We start from the raw sequence: 19182 nt of genomic DNA, 5'->3' as shown, positions 1-19182 counted from the left end.
TGGAACAGAATCAAGACACCAGAAATAAATCTACACATATATGGTCAACTAACTAATATTTGACAAATGTGTCAAGAATACACAAGAGAAAGGATAGTTTATTCAATAAATTGTGCTGGGAAAACTTAGTCTCTACACGCAAAAGAATAAAATGGAACCATTATCTTACATAACTCACAAATCTGATGAGTTAATATCCAAAAACCACAAGGAATTCAAACAACTCTATAGCAAAAATAATACAATAAATTGATTTTTAAATGGCCAAAGACCTGAGCAGACATTTCTCAATAGAAGACATACATATGGCCAACAGATATGTGAAATAATGCTCAACAGCACTATTCATGACGGAAATGAAAATTAAAACCACGGTGAGATCAGCTAACATATGTTAGGATGGCTATTATCAAGACAAGAGATAACAAGCATTGGGAAGGATTCAGAAAGAAAGGGAATCCTTATGCACTACTGGTGGGAATGTAAATTGGAACAGCCATTTTAGAAAACAGTATGGAGGTTCCTCAAAAATCAAAACTAGAGCTACCATCTTATCCAGCAATCCCACTTCTGGGTATATACCCAAAAGAAATGAAATTAGTATGTCAAAGAGATATATGCACTCTTATGTTCAATGTAGCATCATTCACATTAACCAACACTTGGAAACAAACCAAGCACCCATCAAAAAGAAGGAAATTCTGTGCTGCAATAACATGGATCAACCTTGTGGGCATTATGCTTAGTAAAATAAATGAATCAGAGAAAGACAAATAGCATATGAACTCACTTATTCATGAAATCTTAAAAAGTTGAATTCACAGAAACAGAGAATAGAATTAGAATGGTGGTTTCCAAAAACTGGGGGAGGGAATAATAGGGAGATGTTGGTCAGCAGATACAAGCTTTCAGCTTTAAGGCAAACAAGTTCTGGGGATTTAATATGCAGCATGGTGAATATAGTTAACAATACAGTATTTAATATTTGAAATTTGTTAAGAGTGTAGATTTTAAATATTCCCACCACAAAACAAGAAAAAATATGTCAGCTGATGGATAGATTAATTAGCTGGTTTGTGGTAATCATTTCACAATATATACGTATGTCAAAACATCATGTACACAGTAAGTGTATTCAATTTTTACTTAATTATATCTTCATAAAGCTGGGGTGAAAAGAACAAATGTAAAACTACATTATTTTCATAAATTGCCTAAGTATATATTTTATGATTACTATGAAAAAGGGTTTTTTTTTAATTTCTATTTTTAGTTTAGATTCAGGGGGGTATATGGGCAGGTTTATTATAAGGTTATATTGTGTGATGCTAAGGTTTGGGCTTATATTAATCCTGTCACCCAGACAGTGAATATAGTACATGATAGGAAGTTTTTCAGTCCTTGCTCCTCTCCTCCTCTCCTTCCTTTTGAAATCCCTAGTGTTTTTTGTTTCCATCTTTATGTCCGTATGTACCCAAAATTTAGCTCCTTAAACTTTAAATCAAGTGAGAAGCTGTGATATTTGGTTTTCTATTTCTGCATTAATTTGCTAAGGATAATGGCCTCCAGCTGCACCCATGTTGCTTCAAAGGACATTATTTTGTTCTCTTTTATGGCTGTGTAGCATTCCATGTTGTATATGTACCACATTTTATTTATCCAATCCACCATTAATGGGCACCTAGCTTGATTCCATGTCTTTGCAATTGTGAAGTGCTGCAATGAACATGCGAGTGCATGTATATTTTGGGTAGAACAATTTATCTGGGGGCGGGGGGCACATACCCAGTGATGGAATTGCTGGGTTGAATGATAATTCTATTTTCAGGTCTTTGAGAAATTCCCAAACTACTTTCCATAGTGGCTGAACTAATTTACATTTCTACCAGCAGTATGTAAGTGTTCATTTTCTCTGTAGCCTCATCAATATCTGTCATTTTTTTACCTTTTAGTAATAGCCATTCTGACTGGTGCAAGATGGTATCTCACTGTGGTTTTGAGTGGCATTTCTCTAATGATTAGTGTTTGAGCATTTTTTTTATACATTTGTTAGCTGCTTTTATGTCTTCTTTTAAGAATTGTCTGTTCATGTTCTTTGCCTGTTCTTTAATGGGGTTATTTGTTTTTCTCTTGTTGATTTGTTTAGGTTCCTTATAGATTCTGGATATTACTCCTTTGTCAGATGCATAGTTTGCAAATATTTTCTCCCATTCTATAAGTTGTCTGTTTATTCTGTTGATAGGTACTTTTGCTGTGCAGAAGCTCTTTGGTTTAATTAGGTTCCATTTGTCAATTTTTTATGTGTTGCAATTGCTTTTGAGGACTTGGTCATAAGTTCTTTGCCAAGGCCAATGTCCAGAAGGGTATTTCTGAGTTTTCTCCCAGGATTTTTATAGTTTGAGGCTTTACATTTAAGTCTTTAATCTTTCTTGAATTAATTTTTGCATATGGTGCTTAGTAAGGGTTAAGTTTCATCCTTCTGAATATAGTTAGCCAGTTTTCCTAGCACCATTTATGGAATAGGGAGTCCTTTCTGCATTACTTATTTTTGTCGACTTTGTTCAAGATCAGTTGGTTGTAGGTATGCTGCTTTATTTCTGGATTCTTTATTCTGTTCCGTTGGTCTAAGTGCCTATTTTTGTACAGTACCTTGCTATTTTGATTACTGTAGACTTGTAGTATAGTTTGAAGTCCAGTAATGTGATGCCTCCAGCTTTGTTCTTTTTGCTTAGGATTGTTATAGCTATTTGGGCTCTTTTTTTGGTTCCATATAATTTTAGAATCGTTTTTTCTAGTTCTGTGTAAAATGACATTGGTAATTTAATAGGAATAGTGTTGAATCTGTAGATTGCTTTAGGTGGTAAAATTTAAACATTTTAATTATGTTGTCGATTCTTCCAATCCATGAGCATGGAAGGTTTTTCCATTTGTTTGTGTCATCTATGATATCTTTCAGCAGTGCTTTGTAGTTCTTTTTGTGGAGATCTTTCACTTCCTTGGTTAGAAGTATTCCTAGATTGTGTGTGTGTGTGTGTGTGTGTGTGTGTGTGTGTGTGTTTGTTTTAAAGGGAATTACATTCTTGATTTGGCTCTCAGCTTGAATGTTATTGATGTATAGAAATGCTATTGATTGTTGTACATTGATTTTGTATCTTCAAACTTTACTGAAGTTGTTTTATCAGGTCTAGAAGCCTTTTGGAAGAGTCTTTGGGGTTTTCTAGTCATAGAATCATAGCATAATTTGACTTCCTCTTTTCCTATCTGAATGCTTTTTATTTCTCTCTCTTGCCTGATTTATCTGGCTAGGACTTCCAGTACTATGTTGAATAAGAGTAGTGTCAGAATCTTGTCTTATTCCAGTTCTTAAAGGGAATGCTTCCAGCTTTTACCTATTTGGTATGATGTTGGCTGTGGGACTGAAATAAATGGCTTTTATTATTTTGAAGTATGTTCCTTGGATACATAATTTATTGAGGGTTTTTAACATGAAGATGTGTTGGATTTTATCAAAAGATTTTTCTGCAACTATTGAGAGAATCATACAGTTTGGGGAAAATAAGGCTTAAAATATTTGATTTCATAAGTTCACGAGAAGGTAAATAGGTAAATTGTTTTGGTTTTGTGTTTGCTTTTTTCCCCAAAGTATGCCAAAAATATTTTCTGATATTTCAATAAATATCATTTACAATATTTCAGATACTTTGGTAAAATATATGGTCCACCAAAAAAAAATCAAACAGAGCCAAGTTTTGTGGCACACACCAGTAATCCCAGTGACTGGAAAGACTGAAATGGGAGGATCTCTTGAGCCCAAGAGTTTGAAGCCAAAATGAGCCATGATCACACCACCACACTCCAGTCTGGGTGACAGAGTGAGACCCAAAAGTCAAAAGCCAAAAAAAAAAAAAACTCAAAAAATAGAAATGTAAAGGATAACATAAAAGCAGTCTCAGAAATCTCTTTCTTGTGGGAACGTACTCTTTATCCAGGCTATTTGATGATCAATATCATTAAACTCTGATCTCCATCATCACATAAATGCATTAGCATTGTATTTCTTCAATATATCACCCTAGATAATCTTGACTGAATGGGATATTTAATATACACATCAGATATTGCTCTAACTGCTTTATAGTCAACAAACATTTATTGATCCCTGTTACATGCTAGACTCCCTTCCAGGCACCAAGCAGCCACTGGAAGCTAAAATGACATCATCAAGGAATGCTGAGTGCAGCATTATCACAGGGCTAACAGGTCCTGACCAGTTAGTCTACGGAAATACTGGAAGACAATGTCTGTAAAATCACATAGTAAGAAATCAACATCCATACGGGATGCTATTCCTAAAGAGACAATGTTCCTATTTGGTGGGATGTTATATTAAAAAAAAAAGAAATCAGAAAAAATTTAAAAAACAAGCAATGAACAAATAAACACTTTATATAATTTGGCTAATGAGCTTGTTTTCACAAAGAAAAGCAAGCTCCATTAGGTCAGGGACTTTCCTGTTTTGTCTTAGTTGTTTGCTATATTTCTATTGCTAATCAAATTTGCTGAATTGATTCATTCAGTTATGTGGCAAACAAGGGGGATCAGATCCGTATTCGTTTGGATCTTAGGTTTTAATTGTGGGGAGATACATTTTTAAAAAACAAAATTTAGAGTGATAAGTGCTATGAAAAATACATGGAAATGTGATACAGAGTGGCTGGGGAGGAGGGATTTTAATTTAGATTAAGTAGTCAAGAAAGATCTCATTGAATAGATTATATCTGAAAAACGATTACAAACAAGGAGTTCAATCTGGGGACAGAATCTGCCAGGCCAATGAGATTCAATGCAAAGACCCTTTAACACCTGCAACCCTGGAATGACAAAGGCGTGAGACGAATGGGAGAAGGAGGGAGGGATAAAAAGGAGCCAGGCATGGTGCATCTGAGAGTTCTTGGTAAGGAGTGTGAATTTTATCCTAAGTGCATAGGAAGTCTAGAAAGATTTCAAATTGGTAAATGGAAACACTTGATTTGTGGTTTTGGTTTTCTTGCGTGTTTGTTGTTGTTTTGTTTTGTTTTGTTTGTTTTTTGTTTTGAGACGGAGTCTTGCTCTGTCGCCCAGGCTGGAGTGCAATGGTGCGATCTCGGCTCACCACAACCTCCGTCTCCCGGGTTCAAGCGATTCTCCTGTCTCAGCCTCTGGAGTAGCTGGGATTACAGGCATGCGCCACCACACCCGGCTAATTATATATTGTTAGTAGAGACGGAGTTTCTCCATGTTTATCAGGCTGGTCTCGAACTCCTGACCTCAGGAGATACGCCCGCCTCGGCCTCCCAAAGTGCTGGGATTACAGGCGTGAGCCACCGCTCCCGGCCAATGGGTGGTTTTTTTTAAAGAATGCTTTTGGCCGCCATATGGAGAATAGATTGAAAGGGGAATGGATTAAAGTAGAGAAACAAGATAGGAATACATCGGGTAATCCAGGAAAAATAGGCCCAGTTAGTCATTCTAGAAATGGAGACAAGTCAAGCTTGGAATCGTTCAGATTTTCAAGATGAGGGCAGGCTAGTAATTAAGGATAACTCCTTAATTACTGGTTTCTGGCTAGAAATAGGTAGGTGTTTATATCATTTACTACAATGAGGAAGACTGGAATTAGAGCAGACTCAGTGCAATCAAGAGTTCTATTTTAGCTATGTTTAGACTTATAATTTTGTGCATGAAATTAGGCAGCTGGAACTACCTATTTGATGCTCAATGTAGAAGACTGGAAATAGACACTTGAAAGCCATCAATATGTAGATGGGATTCAAAGCCTTAAAACTCTAAGATGGTATCTAGGGACACAGTATAAACAGAAAAGAATTGAGCCCTTGGCAAGGGCATAGGAATCCCAGGACAGTGTATTTCTAAAATTTCTACATACGCCAGCCAATACAGTCACTCTGATAAGCAGCCAGTTGTGGAAGCACTGCTAATAACTTCACTTTAAATGACTTCCATAAGTAAAGGGCTAAAGTAAGCAAGGGAAAAAAGTGGTTAAATAAAAAGGAAACAGGAAAACATGTCTTGATTTATTCAAAGGGGAATGGAAAGGTCTTATATTAAAGTTTAAGGCACCAGCATCTGCTTTACAAGCTGGGTATATCCATTTCTTGATAACAAATGAAAAGCTTTTTAAAAAATAATTCAAAAATCCAAAGGATTCCTCTATAATTTCTCCAGAGTAACAAACCCATGGATTTTAATCACAGAATAATGGGCAAGGGACTAGAAAATCACTGTGTAGGAATGTATTTAAACCAGAAATATGGGTGGGCATGACAATTTATATACATTTTTGTTTTTCAAATGAAAATCGAATATTTGCTTATGGTTGGATTGAAATTGTGAAATTAAATTATAACTTTGCAGTAGTTTTTAAAAGAAAAAGGAGAACTGTAGAAAACTTGACTAAATGGGAAGAGAAAAATACACAAGTGAAATTGAGTCTCTAGTCCATGAACAGTTTCAAGTATTCAGATATTTAGAATCTTGATAGACAAAAATGTACCATTAGTAGATGTTGTTTCTTATCATCATTATTATAGCATTTATAAAGAATATATACACTTACGTATGTATATACTGTGTATATAGTATATATATTTATATATGTATTATATATAATCCTAAAGGAAGTGCTTATAAGGAGAGTATTTTTCCAGATGTTTTACGAAATATCAGCATAAATTTTCCCCAAATATTTTTGCAGCACACAAACACCCTGAACTGATTGAAATTGTAATAGTTAATACTTATTTGGATGCTTACTGTGTGCCAACCAGTATTGTAGTATTTACACATATTAAACTTGTTGAATCCTTATATTTGCCCTTTAAATTATGTATTATAGTATCCCCTATTATAGATAAGAAATCAGAGGCAACGAAGGTTAAGTAATTTTCCCGAGTTCACACATCTGATAACTCTAGCCACCAGGATTTCAGCCCAGAAAGTCTGGCGCCACAATCTATCCATCTAACCATTACACTATACTGTATCTCAAGTGTAAGATATGTTGACTATTATCATACAGAAGCAGGTAGTTAAAATTATTTTATTGATCAGTAATGTCATCTACATTTGAACGTGTATCAGGAGGCAGTCAATTCATGCTTATGTATTTTATTAAAACCAATTATTGCTAATATGTAATTTTAATTTAAGGAAGCTGTTAAAACCTATGATTATAAGCCAACTCACAAAAATTTTCATAGTATATACTTACTCCAGAATTTAATGTGTAAATAGTGACCTCTGAGACAACAACAAAACGAACTGTCATAGACACTGAAGTATTTGAATCACCCCTCATGGTCACCAAAACAACTGAGCAAAAATATAAATCTTATGATCCTGGTCTTATTGTTTAGAGCTTTGGGGATTAAACAGCTCTTTCAAATACAACTGTTTTGACCATGGGTATCAGAGACAACCACTAGAGGTACCTTATTTAAATGATATCTGCTCAGAGCAAGTTTAGTTCCACAATCACTATTTGTGCTTTGAATAGTAAGATTATTCTATAGTTAAGTATAATTGTAGTGTTGGAAATCTATATTATTTATGAGTAAATTTTATTTATAATACATTCACAACCTAAGAAAATACGAAAATACATTTTCTTATTTCCTTGTCCTATAGTTTTCCTTCATATTAAATAACTTTTACATCTACTAAACCTGCCCTAGTGAAATATTAGGGTATAGTCTAGTTCTCCAAATGTTTCATTAGCTGGCATTTTCTATGACACTGTACTCTAGTAAAGTTAATTGGATGCAGTCCCAATGGTTTAGATAATCTTTTTGATTATCTGAGTCTTCAGGTAATATTGGGAAATTTTGCTCAATTCTGATTCTGAATTATTTGGTTGCTTTTCGTAATGTTTCTGTTTGGTCAAGACCTACTTGCAGGTTGATTTAAACTCAGAACAAGAAGTAAGAATTTGTGACAGGTTTCATCCTCTTACTTGAAGTCATATATTCAAGAAGGAGGAGTCCTGTTGAGAATCTCTACCCTAACACACTTTGGGAAAAGCAGAATTCACCATGGCAACTGCAGGGAAACCATGAGAAATTTACAGCCCTGGAGAGAAAATGCTTCACCGGGATCTATTTTCCATAGTGTGGACTCTACAAAAGTCGAGAAGTAGAATGGCAAAAGAACTCTCTCTGGATCACAGTAATGTTCATCCTTAATCTCTTGGAGAAACAGTATGTCTGGGTTGGTAAAACAATTTGTAGAAAGTAGAAGAAAAAGAACTTAGATCTGTATGGGCTGGTTTTATTTCAGAAGTCTGAGAATAAATATTGTAAATCTCTGCAGAGAAATTCTCCTTATCTAGATTGTGAAAGAAACATTAAATGTATTCTTTATTATAAGAGGAGGACATGAAGCTATTTCTTAATTTGTGATATCAAACATTTTGATCCAGCAGAAACAAAAGCGAGAAATATAGATTAAATTGAAAATGAAGAATTCAGATACTTTTTTAAAATTTTGTTTTGTTTTGTTTTTTAATGCCGTCTGTGAAACCTGTCGGTGAAATATTTTATTCTTGAAGGTTGTGGAGCCCTAAAGGACTCAGATTTTATTTATCCATTTCTAAATCTCATATTGCGCATGAAAATTTATTTGAAGATTTTTCTATGTCACTTTTTAATAGGCAGAAGGAGGATATTTATTCTTTCCTGACTTAATCTTTATAGACTATAGTAATAATGAAAATAGTTAAGAAATTAACAGCATAATATTGATTTTGATTTTAAAAGAATTTTCAGGTTCAGGTTTTTATATAATTTTAACTGAAGCCCTGCTTTATTCAGAAGTTAGGCACAATTATATACATCAACGAGTCTGTTAATATAAATAAGTATTAATTATTCATGCCCCTGCTCAGACATTATGGAACTTTAATGGAGTGTGACAGCTTGAAATATCTTTCAGAGAATTATTTTTCTTTCTATCCAATTTGATCAATGGCAGAACTCAGAATCAAATCATAATTTTTGAAAAGCTAATGCCAAGGAAATCACAAAATGATTTTCTCAAAATGGCTATTTCAACCACTATCTCCAGTTAGTCTCATAAATTTATCCACTTTTGAATCATGGCCACAGTTGGAAGTAATTTCTTAATAATATTTTTAAAAATTTTGAAATGGCATAACAAACAAAAAAAGCACAACTTTTTGTACTACATCTATATAAAGAGAGAAAGAAGCACCAGTTTGATATTTATCTGGGTTTTGTTTGTTTTTGAGACAGGATCTTGCTCCAGCACCCAGGGTGGAGTGCAGTGGTGCAGTCATAGCTCACTGCAACCTCCACCTCCTGGGTTCAAGTGATCCTCCTGCCTCAGTCTCCTGAGTAGCTGGGACTATAGGAGCATGCCACCACACCTGGCTAATGGCTGTTATTTTTTAACCAAATGTTTTATTTTAGCTTTTTGACCACTTTATTGAAGTATGACTGACATACAAAAGCAGTATACATTTAACGTAAACAACTTAATGAGTTTGAAAGTGAGTATGTACCTGTGAAACCATCACCATAATCTATGCCATATATACATCCATCACCTCCAACAGTTCCTCCCACCTTCTTTATTGTGTTTGTGTATGTGTGTGTGTGTGTGATGAGAACACTTAACATAAGATCTACACTCCTCGCAAAATTTTAAATATACAATATAGTATTTCTTAAATGTAGTGGAAAGCGGCTGACAAGTTTTAAGGAGATGGATGACGTGATTTTATCAAATGTTATAACAATGTAAAGGCATAAGACTGGATTCAAGGACTGGATGCAAGACTATTGCCAGAATCTAGAAAAGAAATCATAGTGGTTTGGATTAGGGTAGTGGTGGTAGGGATTTTTTAAAGGGAAAGGATAATTAGCATATATTTTTGCATCCAAATTTACCAGTTTTGGTGATAAGTAAGGTGTTAAGGAGGAGAAAGACAAAGCGTCCAAGGGTAAATACCAGATGTCCTACAAAACAAAGTAGAAGATCAAAGGTGTTTAGTAACTAAGATATGAAAAAAGAGGAACAATCTTTCCTCATTCTTTTGTAAGTTATATTTTTAATGAACAAACAATAATCGTATATGTTTATGAGGTACCATATAATGTTTTAATATATGTTTAGAATGTATAATGATTAAATCAGGCTAATTAACAAACCCATCACCTAACATACTTATTTTTTGTGGTGAAAACACTTAAAATCTGCTCTTAGTAATTTTGAGATCATGCACTATTGTTTATTGTACCATTCTGTGAGATCACTAAAGCTGGTTCCTTTTTTCTAACTGAAACTTAATGCCCTTGATCAACATCTCCCCTTTTCCTATCCATCTCCTGCCCCTACTCTCTACTTCTATGAGTTCAACTTTTTTGGATTCCATATATAAACGAAATAATGCAGTATTTGTCTTTCAGCTTACTTCAGTTAGCATAATGTCCCCAGGTTCATCCTCCAGTTTATCACATCTTTTCCTCATCCTACCATTAGCCCAGTACTTAAATTTTACAGGTGAATTTACTGATCAAATAAAAGAATATGTTCATTTTATCAGGCTAACTAGCTTATAAAGAATCATAGGGTCATTTTAGAACCAGCATCTATTTCAAACTTTCAAATCTACACGTGAGATAATTCAGACCTCAAGTTTAAAAGTGAACTCCCCATGGTCACCTGGATTTTTTTTTAAATCTAATATTAAACTCATTGCCGTAAAAGAATCTATGACAAATAGCAGATTTCTTGGCTGTAATTTTTACTTTTATCCACTAAATTTTTTCAATTAGTAACATAAATTATCGCCCTTTGTTTAGTTCTATATTTTATCAAATTATTTAGATAGTTCATGTTGACAAATTGTTTCTTCCTCTTTTCCTTTTCTTCTTCCTCTCCCTCCTCCTCCTCTACCTCTTCTTCCTTCTTCTTCCTTCTCCTTATCCTTGTATGATCATCTACCTCCTCCTCCTTTTCTCACTCTAGGATTTAGACATTGAAGGACTATGGACCAAAGAAATTATAGTTCTTTACATGGTTTTATTCTGCTTGGCTTCTCTGACCATCCAAAAATGGCGATGATCCTGTCAGGAGTTGTCACCATCTTCTACTTAATTACATTGGTGGGTAACACAGCCATCATTCTCGCATCTCTCCTGGATTCCCAGCTTCATACACCAATGTACTTTTTCCTCAGAAATTTATCTTTCCTAGATCTATGTTTCACAACCAGCATCATCCCTCAGATGCTGGTCAACTTGTGGGGACCTGATAAGACCATCAGTTATGTGGGCTGTATCATCCAACTCTATGTTTACATGTGGTTGGGCTCAATTGAGTGCCTTCTCCTGGCTGTTATGTCCTATGATCGTTTTACAGCTATATGTAAGCCTTTGCATTATTTTGTAATCATGAACCCACATCTATGTCTAAAGATGATTATCATGGTCTGGAGTATTAGTATGGCCAATTCTGTAGTACTGTGTACACTCACTCTGAATTTGCCCACATGTGGAAACAACCGTCTGGATCATTTCTTGTGTGAGTTGCCAGCTCTGGTCAAGATAGCTTGTGTAGACACCACAACAGTTGAAATGTCTGTTTTCACTTTAGGCATTATAATTGTCCTCACACCTCTCATCCTTATTCTTATATCCTATGGCTACATTGCCAAAGCTGTGCTGAGAATGAAGTCAAAAATAGGCCAGAGAAAAGCAATGAATACCTGTGGATCTCATCTTACTGTAGTGTCTATATTCTATGGAACTATTATCTACATGTACCTGCAACCAGGTAACAGTGCTTCCAAAGACCAGGGCAAGTTCCTTACCCTCTTTTACACCATCATCACTCCAAGTCTCAACCCGCTCATTTACACCTTAAGAAATAAGGACATGAAGGATGCCCTGAAGAAACTGATGAGATTGCACCACAAATCTACAAAAATAAAGAGAAATTGCAAGTCATAGAAAAAGACTAGAGTGAATAAGGCAATTAAATATGTTTTCTAATTTTCTTTAATTTTTACAAAGGCAAGTAATTCCTACATCATAGAGATCAATAAATATAATTATTATATACAAACATTTTGTAGATGCAAACAAAATTACAACCATTCTACTTAGCTCCTTTATGTCCCTGATCATTGGTATATCATCAGAGAAAACAGATCATTAGAAATTTTATTTTTGCTTGAAATATAACACAAATGGGATGTAAACATAAATGTGAATGCATTTAATTTATTCTAAAACCCCATAGCAACTGTTTGGTTATCTAGTTTTGTATTTTCAATGTTAATCCTTGCCTCTTCCAAAATATGGACCTGAGTAAATGGCTTCATATGCATTATGGTGTGTATAGTAAGTAATATGCAAGTAATGTTCATTCTATTGGAGCTTGAGAAAAAAGATATATATACACAATAATGATTTTGTACACCCAATCTTTTGTAATGCCACCCAAATATTTATTTGTGTTTGATGCAAACAGTGCAGTTTATAAGACAATTGTCATAAGCCCCATTTAAAACAATTCACTTTTTTTCAATGAAATTTCAAATCGATATCTTGAGTAAAGGGTCTTTGTTACTTAAGTCTATTACTACTCTATCATAATACAAGGAAGCCACAAATTAAAGGGTTTTAAAGGTAATGACACAGTCTTATCCATTTATCTTTCATTCATGAAATATTTATTCCATGATTGTCTCAAGTTAATGGAAAGATAATATGATTAGTTTGAAACAAGTTAGGCTTTTGACATACATCTATGGAATTGGGGAATTTATGTGAATTTTTAGAAATGTGGTAATGTTTATATGTAGTGGAATTTCATAAAAGAATAAATCGTTTTACTTCTATTTATCATAATATAATATTTAGCTTTTATGGGATAATGTGATTACTTTTTAAACTTTTATTTCTGCCATGATCTGATACCTTTCTCTAAAAGTGCCCATTATTTAGTAATAGTGGTCAATTTAGATAGATTTAGAAAGATACATTGCTAGAATCTAAAAATATGTATTTTCTCTTCCATCATGTCATCTTTAATGATGAGGAGCACAGCACCAGAATTTTGAGTTGTCCCTTTCTTTGGGGTACCACTGGTTTTCACAACGTCAATGATATGTAAGATCAGTAGAGATGGGAATTACGCCTTTCTTTTGTGAAGGAGGAGAGGGGATCTTTGAAAGTGAAGGCTGGAAAGAGAACCTGTCTAACCCCTCAACCTGGCATTTCCTCAAGAAAATGCTAGGGAAGAAAACAAAGGGACAAGGAGGATCTAGAAGTTTATTTCCTTAAAACTAACTTTATAACCCTACAAAAGTCTCTGTATCCCAGAGCGTATCCCCCTGTTGAAGCCCATTGTCTTAGACTATGGTTCTCTTAACAAGCCATGCAAATCTCTATAAAGGTTCAAATTGCATTGTTTTGCAACCATTATTTATAGAACTGATAAGCCTCTAGCCAATGTAATTATAAGTTCCTTGAAAGCATAATTTTGTATAGCTCTTTCTCGATTCACCATCATATAATAGGGTTCCATGACTCTTAGTAGGCATTGAATATTTTTAACAATTTGGATGAATTTTTCAGTGTTCATTCAAATGTTTGTAAACAGAGCAAAAATCATCTTGTTATCTTTTTTTTTTTTTTTTTTTTTTTTTTTTTTTTTTTTTTTTTTTGAGACGGAGTCTTGCTCTGTCGCCCAAGCTGGAGTGCAGTGGCGTGATCCTGGCTCACTGCAAGCTCCGCCTCCTGGGTTCACGCCATTCTCCTTCCCCAGCCTCCCGAGTAGCTGGGACTACAGGCGCCCGCCACCGCGCCCGGCTCATTTTTTGTATTTTTAGTAGAGACGGGGTTTCACTGTGGTCTCGATCTCCTGACCTTGTGATCCGCCCGCCTCGGCCTCCCAAAGTGCTGGGATTACAGGCGTGAGCCACCGCGCCCAGCCTATCGTTTTTAACTAAAAAACAATACAAAAATAGGGGTTAAGCAGAATATCCCAAGCCTTCAAAAACATGTCCTAGAAAATTTCGGAATGTCTTACCTTCACCTGCATCATAATGATGCTTAATTACTGTAGTGGAGCACCAGTCTCAAAGGGTTTAACAACATTCAGAAACTAAGTCAGCTCTCTTAGATATTATATCCATAAATCATCTCTTACTTATCACATTTATCTTTTTCTAAGGTTAGCCCTTGGCCAAGGCAGAAAAATGTTTCTGCCACTCACAAAATGCCCAGTAAAAAGGTAATTTTCAAAACCACATATGCCTAGTGTCGGAAAAATGCAATATAATACAATCAAGTTTATTGCATATTTCTTTTTCATATGGACATCTCCAGATTCTTCCACAAGAAGTTCCACTCTGATTGGTCCCAATTAACCACAACGTGGTAGATACTGACTGGTTCAGACAAGGAAATTCATAATGATTTATGATTAAAGATAAAAGCAACCCTTCTAACTTAGTCAACCATCACAACTTGAGGAGTGGTGGACTAAGGAAACCATAGCAGAAAATGGACATAATGACTCCCCTCAGTGCAAGTAAATGGCTAATTCTTTTCAATACTTCTCTTCTTTAGAAGACTATAATCTAAAAAATACATTATTCAAATTCAGAGAATCACAAATATCTTGAGAAAATGAAATGCCATTTTTACTATAACTGTTTACATTCATAACAGTTCTTAATTTTCTCTCACTTCTTAAACAAAAACCTATCATAAATGGGTTCAAGTTGAAGATGCTATGATATGCAATTGTCATATAGTGATGAATTTTAAAGTACAGGAACTACTAGAGGTCAAATACATACACACGCACATATTATCTAATTCTAATCCCATAATTTTAATTGATGTGTTTGGGTATCTTTGCAAGTACATAATACCTACTTTACAATGAATATATTTTTAAGAAATGTATTGACATGTATTATAGAAGTATGTTGCATAAAAATGATATGGCATATCAAATTTTCAAACACATAAAAATTAAGCTAATTATTAGTTGGTAACTTTTTTCAAGCAATACCTGGGTATAGATGCTGATAATTTATAATTCTAAATATGTACCCAACTTACTGAAGTACATTGATTCATTTTATCACTTTTATAGATACCAGTTCATCCAGGTTTCTGGCATTTCTGATATTGTTTTTTATATTAATACATAAGTTAAATTTTAAAACTCCATCTACTTTCTGAAGAAATTGTGATACTCTTCATTGCATTTCTGGAAATTATTTTCTATGGGAGAAGGATCTTATTATTTTTGAAGATTTTTGTTTAAAATACTGCTCCTGATACATTTTTAACCTCCTCTCACAGTTGAGTCCCTGTGGTCACTGTTCTCACCAATTTCTACTATGAGAAACAGCTTCTTGTCCGCTTAAAGACTATTTCTTGTCCTCTTACCAGGGAACCAAGTCTATGTTCTTTTTTTCTCTAAAATACCACTAACAAATGGGGGATGCAGTTAGTAGGATTTTCATAAAGAACTGGGAATAATAAAGGAGGATTACACTGCAGGATAAAAAGGAAAACATTGCCTAATGAATATTTGACTTCTTAAAATTCCTTAGCAATCCCTACCACAGAGCTTTGCTCTGTGGGTGTGTCTGTTTCTTTTAGGTCCCCCTTGCTCCACGTTTTGGAAGATCTTATTTACTTTTGGCCCCAACTTCTATTCCAATCTGTCTTTGTCTCTGATCTAGGACCTCCGATTCTTTCAACTGTAGTATCTGTGAAGGAATGATGTCACTGTCACTTAGAGAGTAATATTTGTCTGGCTCTATCTTCTATAAACACTAGAATAAGGGGTAAGATACATTCACCTTGCATTAGAAAACAGTTAGAATTTGTTGTTTTAAGTAAAAGAACGCCTTGTCTTCTTCCGCTGTTGTTGCTCCATTCCTCAGAACACAGATGCAATTAAAACAATTCCAATCTTCTATTTTTCCCCATTACATCCCTTAACTAAAGAGTGTACAAGTTTGATCCATGTGATTATAAGGAGCACATATTTGGTGTTATTACCAAGAAGCTTTTTGTATTAATAATGCATATTTTTAGCTCACACTTTTAGAACTTAATTTATACAAACCTTTCCTACAATTCAGTGATTTATCTTTATTTTGATGTCTTGAATAGAAGTGAACAAGTTTATGTTTCAATGAATAAAATTTTGAAATCAAAACATAATACACTTTTTGAAACTATCTAGGTGGAGAAGTAACATGGAAAGGATTTTTTAAAAAGAAGCTACTTCCATGTCCTGAAAACCTGGAGTAATATTTAATGTAGAGTAATTGTGGAGAAAATTTTCTAGTACCAATAAGTACCCATTTATGACTATGTGGGTCCATTCCCAACACTGAAGCAATTCCAGTACCTGTTTTCACTATTTGCACTCCCAAATTCCAAATCACTGTGTAGAAATTAATTCTACTAGGCAATTAACTCTAGGTCAATTTTATCTTCTTTAAAGTTAGTTGGATGGAAATGTTCCTTGGTAGTTCTTTTTATTTATGTTCTATTACCAATCTCACTATTCTTCATAGACAAATTTCTTCAGAGAAAAACTTTGTCATGATAACTGTAGTATACTTTAAAACACTTTGTCAGGCAATTGATGTAAGTGCATTTATTCATTCAAATATTACATTCTATGGACATGAGTGGCTCTAATCAGTAAACGTACACTATTAGATGGGGAAGTCAACTAGCATTTAATCAGAAAGGCTGCCCTCCAAGGCAGCTACCACAAACCCTTCAGTTATCCACCTTTTGGTCAACATCTGATACCTAGCCAACTCACATAATAATTGAGGTTTAAATCCGTTATCATCCTGAAATTAATGGCACCAAATATATAAGGGTTATCTAACATATTTTAGAAACATTCTCTATTCTTATATGAAGGGCATAAGAACCTAGCCAGATATGTAGCCTAAACTTTAGGGGTAGTGCCCAAGACTTGTTCCCTAAATGGGCCTGTGTCCAGCCATGGATAAGTTCCACTTTCTCGATGTTGACATGAAAGTAAAACCCTACCACTGTTATCTTATCTTCTTCAAATACACCTTTTATACAAGACAGTATTGGAGTATCTTAAAGGACAGAGAGTTGTGGATTTATTAAATTTACAGAGCAGATGACATAAACTGTCTTATGCTAATGTCTGGTTAACGAATCTCTATATGCATGGCAGAATTTGATCAGAGTCACTTTCATCATAACTGGGACATAAGATTATGGTGGTAAATGCTAACCATATGCCCACCTCGCCTTTTTTAGGCACCATGATTAACTACCAAAAATGACCCTGGTGTTGAACATGACCAAATTGGGTTAGGCTAGTTCAAAACACACTCTATTTCTCTCATTACACACTATTCATTACTTCTTAATTTGTTGCACCTTGCTTTTAGTCCCTCTGAACTAAAATGTTTAAGAGCAAATATCAACGAGAGTTTCCACTGTTGTTTTACATTAGCTGAAAGATACAGGTATATCCCCCAAAAAAATAAGAAGAAAGAAAACTATCATTATTTTAAGATAACAGAATCCACTCCATTTTTAATACAAAAAATAAGTAAGGAAGTTGTTAGAAATCCCTATAGATTCAGTGAAAAAGAAATATACAAAATAAACATTTAAAATCTGCACAGCAAAAGAAACTACCAACAGATTAAACAGACAACCTACAAAATAGGAAAAAATATTTGCAAATTAAGCATACAACAAAGGTCTAATATCCAGAAACTATAAGAAATTTAAACAAATCAACAAGCAAAAACAACCCCATTTAAAAATGAGCAAAGGACATGAACCGACACTTCTCAAAAGAAGACATACACATGGCCAAAAAGCATATTAAAACATGCTCAATATCACTAATAGTTAGGGAAATGCAAATCAAAACCACAATGAAATCTCACACCAGTCAGAATGGACATTATTAAAAAGTCAAAAAATGACAGCGAGGTTGCAGAGAAAATGGAATACTTATATACTGCTGGTGGGAATTTAAATTAGTTTAGCCACTGCGGAAAACAGTTTAGAGATTTCTCAAAGAACTCAGAACTACCATTTTACATAACAATCCCATTACTGGGTATATACCCAAAGAAATAAAAATTGTTCTACCAAAAAGACACATGCACTCGCATGTTCATCACAGCACTATTCACAATAGCAAAGACATAGAATCAACCTAGATACCCATCAGTGGCGGACTAGATAAAGAAAATGTGGCATATATACACAACAGAATACTACGCAACCATAAAAAGAATAAAATCATGTCCTTTGCAACTGCATGGATGGCAGCTGGAGACCATTATCTTAAGTGAATTAATGAAAAAGAGAAAACCAAATGTCACATGTTCTCACTTATAAGTATGAGCTAAACACTGAGTACACATGGACACAAAGAGAACAATAGACATCTGGACCTACCTGAGGGTGGCGGGAGGAAGGAGGGTGAGGGTTAAAAAACTACTGAGTGGGTACTATGCTCACTATCTGGGTGACAAAATCATTTGAACACCAAACCTTACCAAAACACAATTTACTCAAGTAACAAACTTGCATATGTACCCCTAAACCTAAAATAAAAGTTAAAAAAGAAAAAAAAATTAATTTAAAATATACATATATAACTCTAACAACAATAAGCAATGAGCAATTAAAATGATATCAATAAAGATAAACTTAACAAGATATGTTGAACATTTTTAAAGTATTATTAATCTTTACCGAGCAAAAGGGAAAAACAAAATGCCACATTCTTCAAAAAACAACTATTTTAAATATAAATTTAAATGCAGACATTTCCAATAATTGTCTGCATTGTGTTTGGATTGTAACAAATTGATTTCAAGATTTATTTGATCAAATTACAGCTTAGAAGAGTCAAACCATTTTCATAAACGAATAATAAGCAAGGATTTGCTCTGGCCAGCACTGAAATATTATCAAATATTACTAAGAGTTTGATTTGGGGTCAGGAGCAGTGGTTCCTGCCTGTAATCCCAACATTTTGGGAGGCCTAGGCAGGAGGATAGTTTGAACTCAGGAGTTGGAGACCAGCCTACGCAATAGA

At 34.4% G+C, this 19182-nt stretch overlaps 1 protein-coding gene across 1 annotated transcript; it reads left to right on the top strand.

The window, feature by feature from the left end:
• Positions 1–10743: 10743 nt before the first annotated feature.
• Positions 10744–12029, top strand: LOC103221903 (olfactory receptor 2W1). Its single transcript, XM_007973335.3, has one exon. The coding sequence runs from the start codon at positions 11067–11069 to the stop codon at positions 12027–12029; it is 963 nt and encodes a 320-aa protein (XP_007971526.2). The 5' UTR covers positions 10744–11066.
• Positions 12030–19182: the final 7153 nt, after the last annotated feature.

Source organism: Chlorocebus sabaeus, chromosome 17, assembly GCF_047675955.1.
Source record: "Chlorocebus sabaeus isolate Y175 chromosome 17, mChlSab1.0.hap1, whole genome shotgun sequence".
NCBI classification, from domain to species: Eukaryota; Metazoa; Chordata; class Mammalia; order Primates; family Cercopithecidae; genus Chlorocebus; species Chlorocebus sabaeus.
The sequence above is the reverse complement of the archived record's forward strand: the minus strand, read 5'-3'. Positions and strand labels throughout refer to the sequence as shown.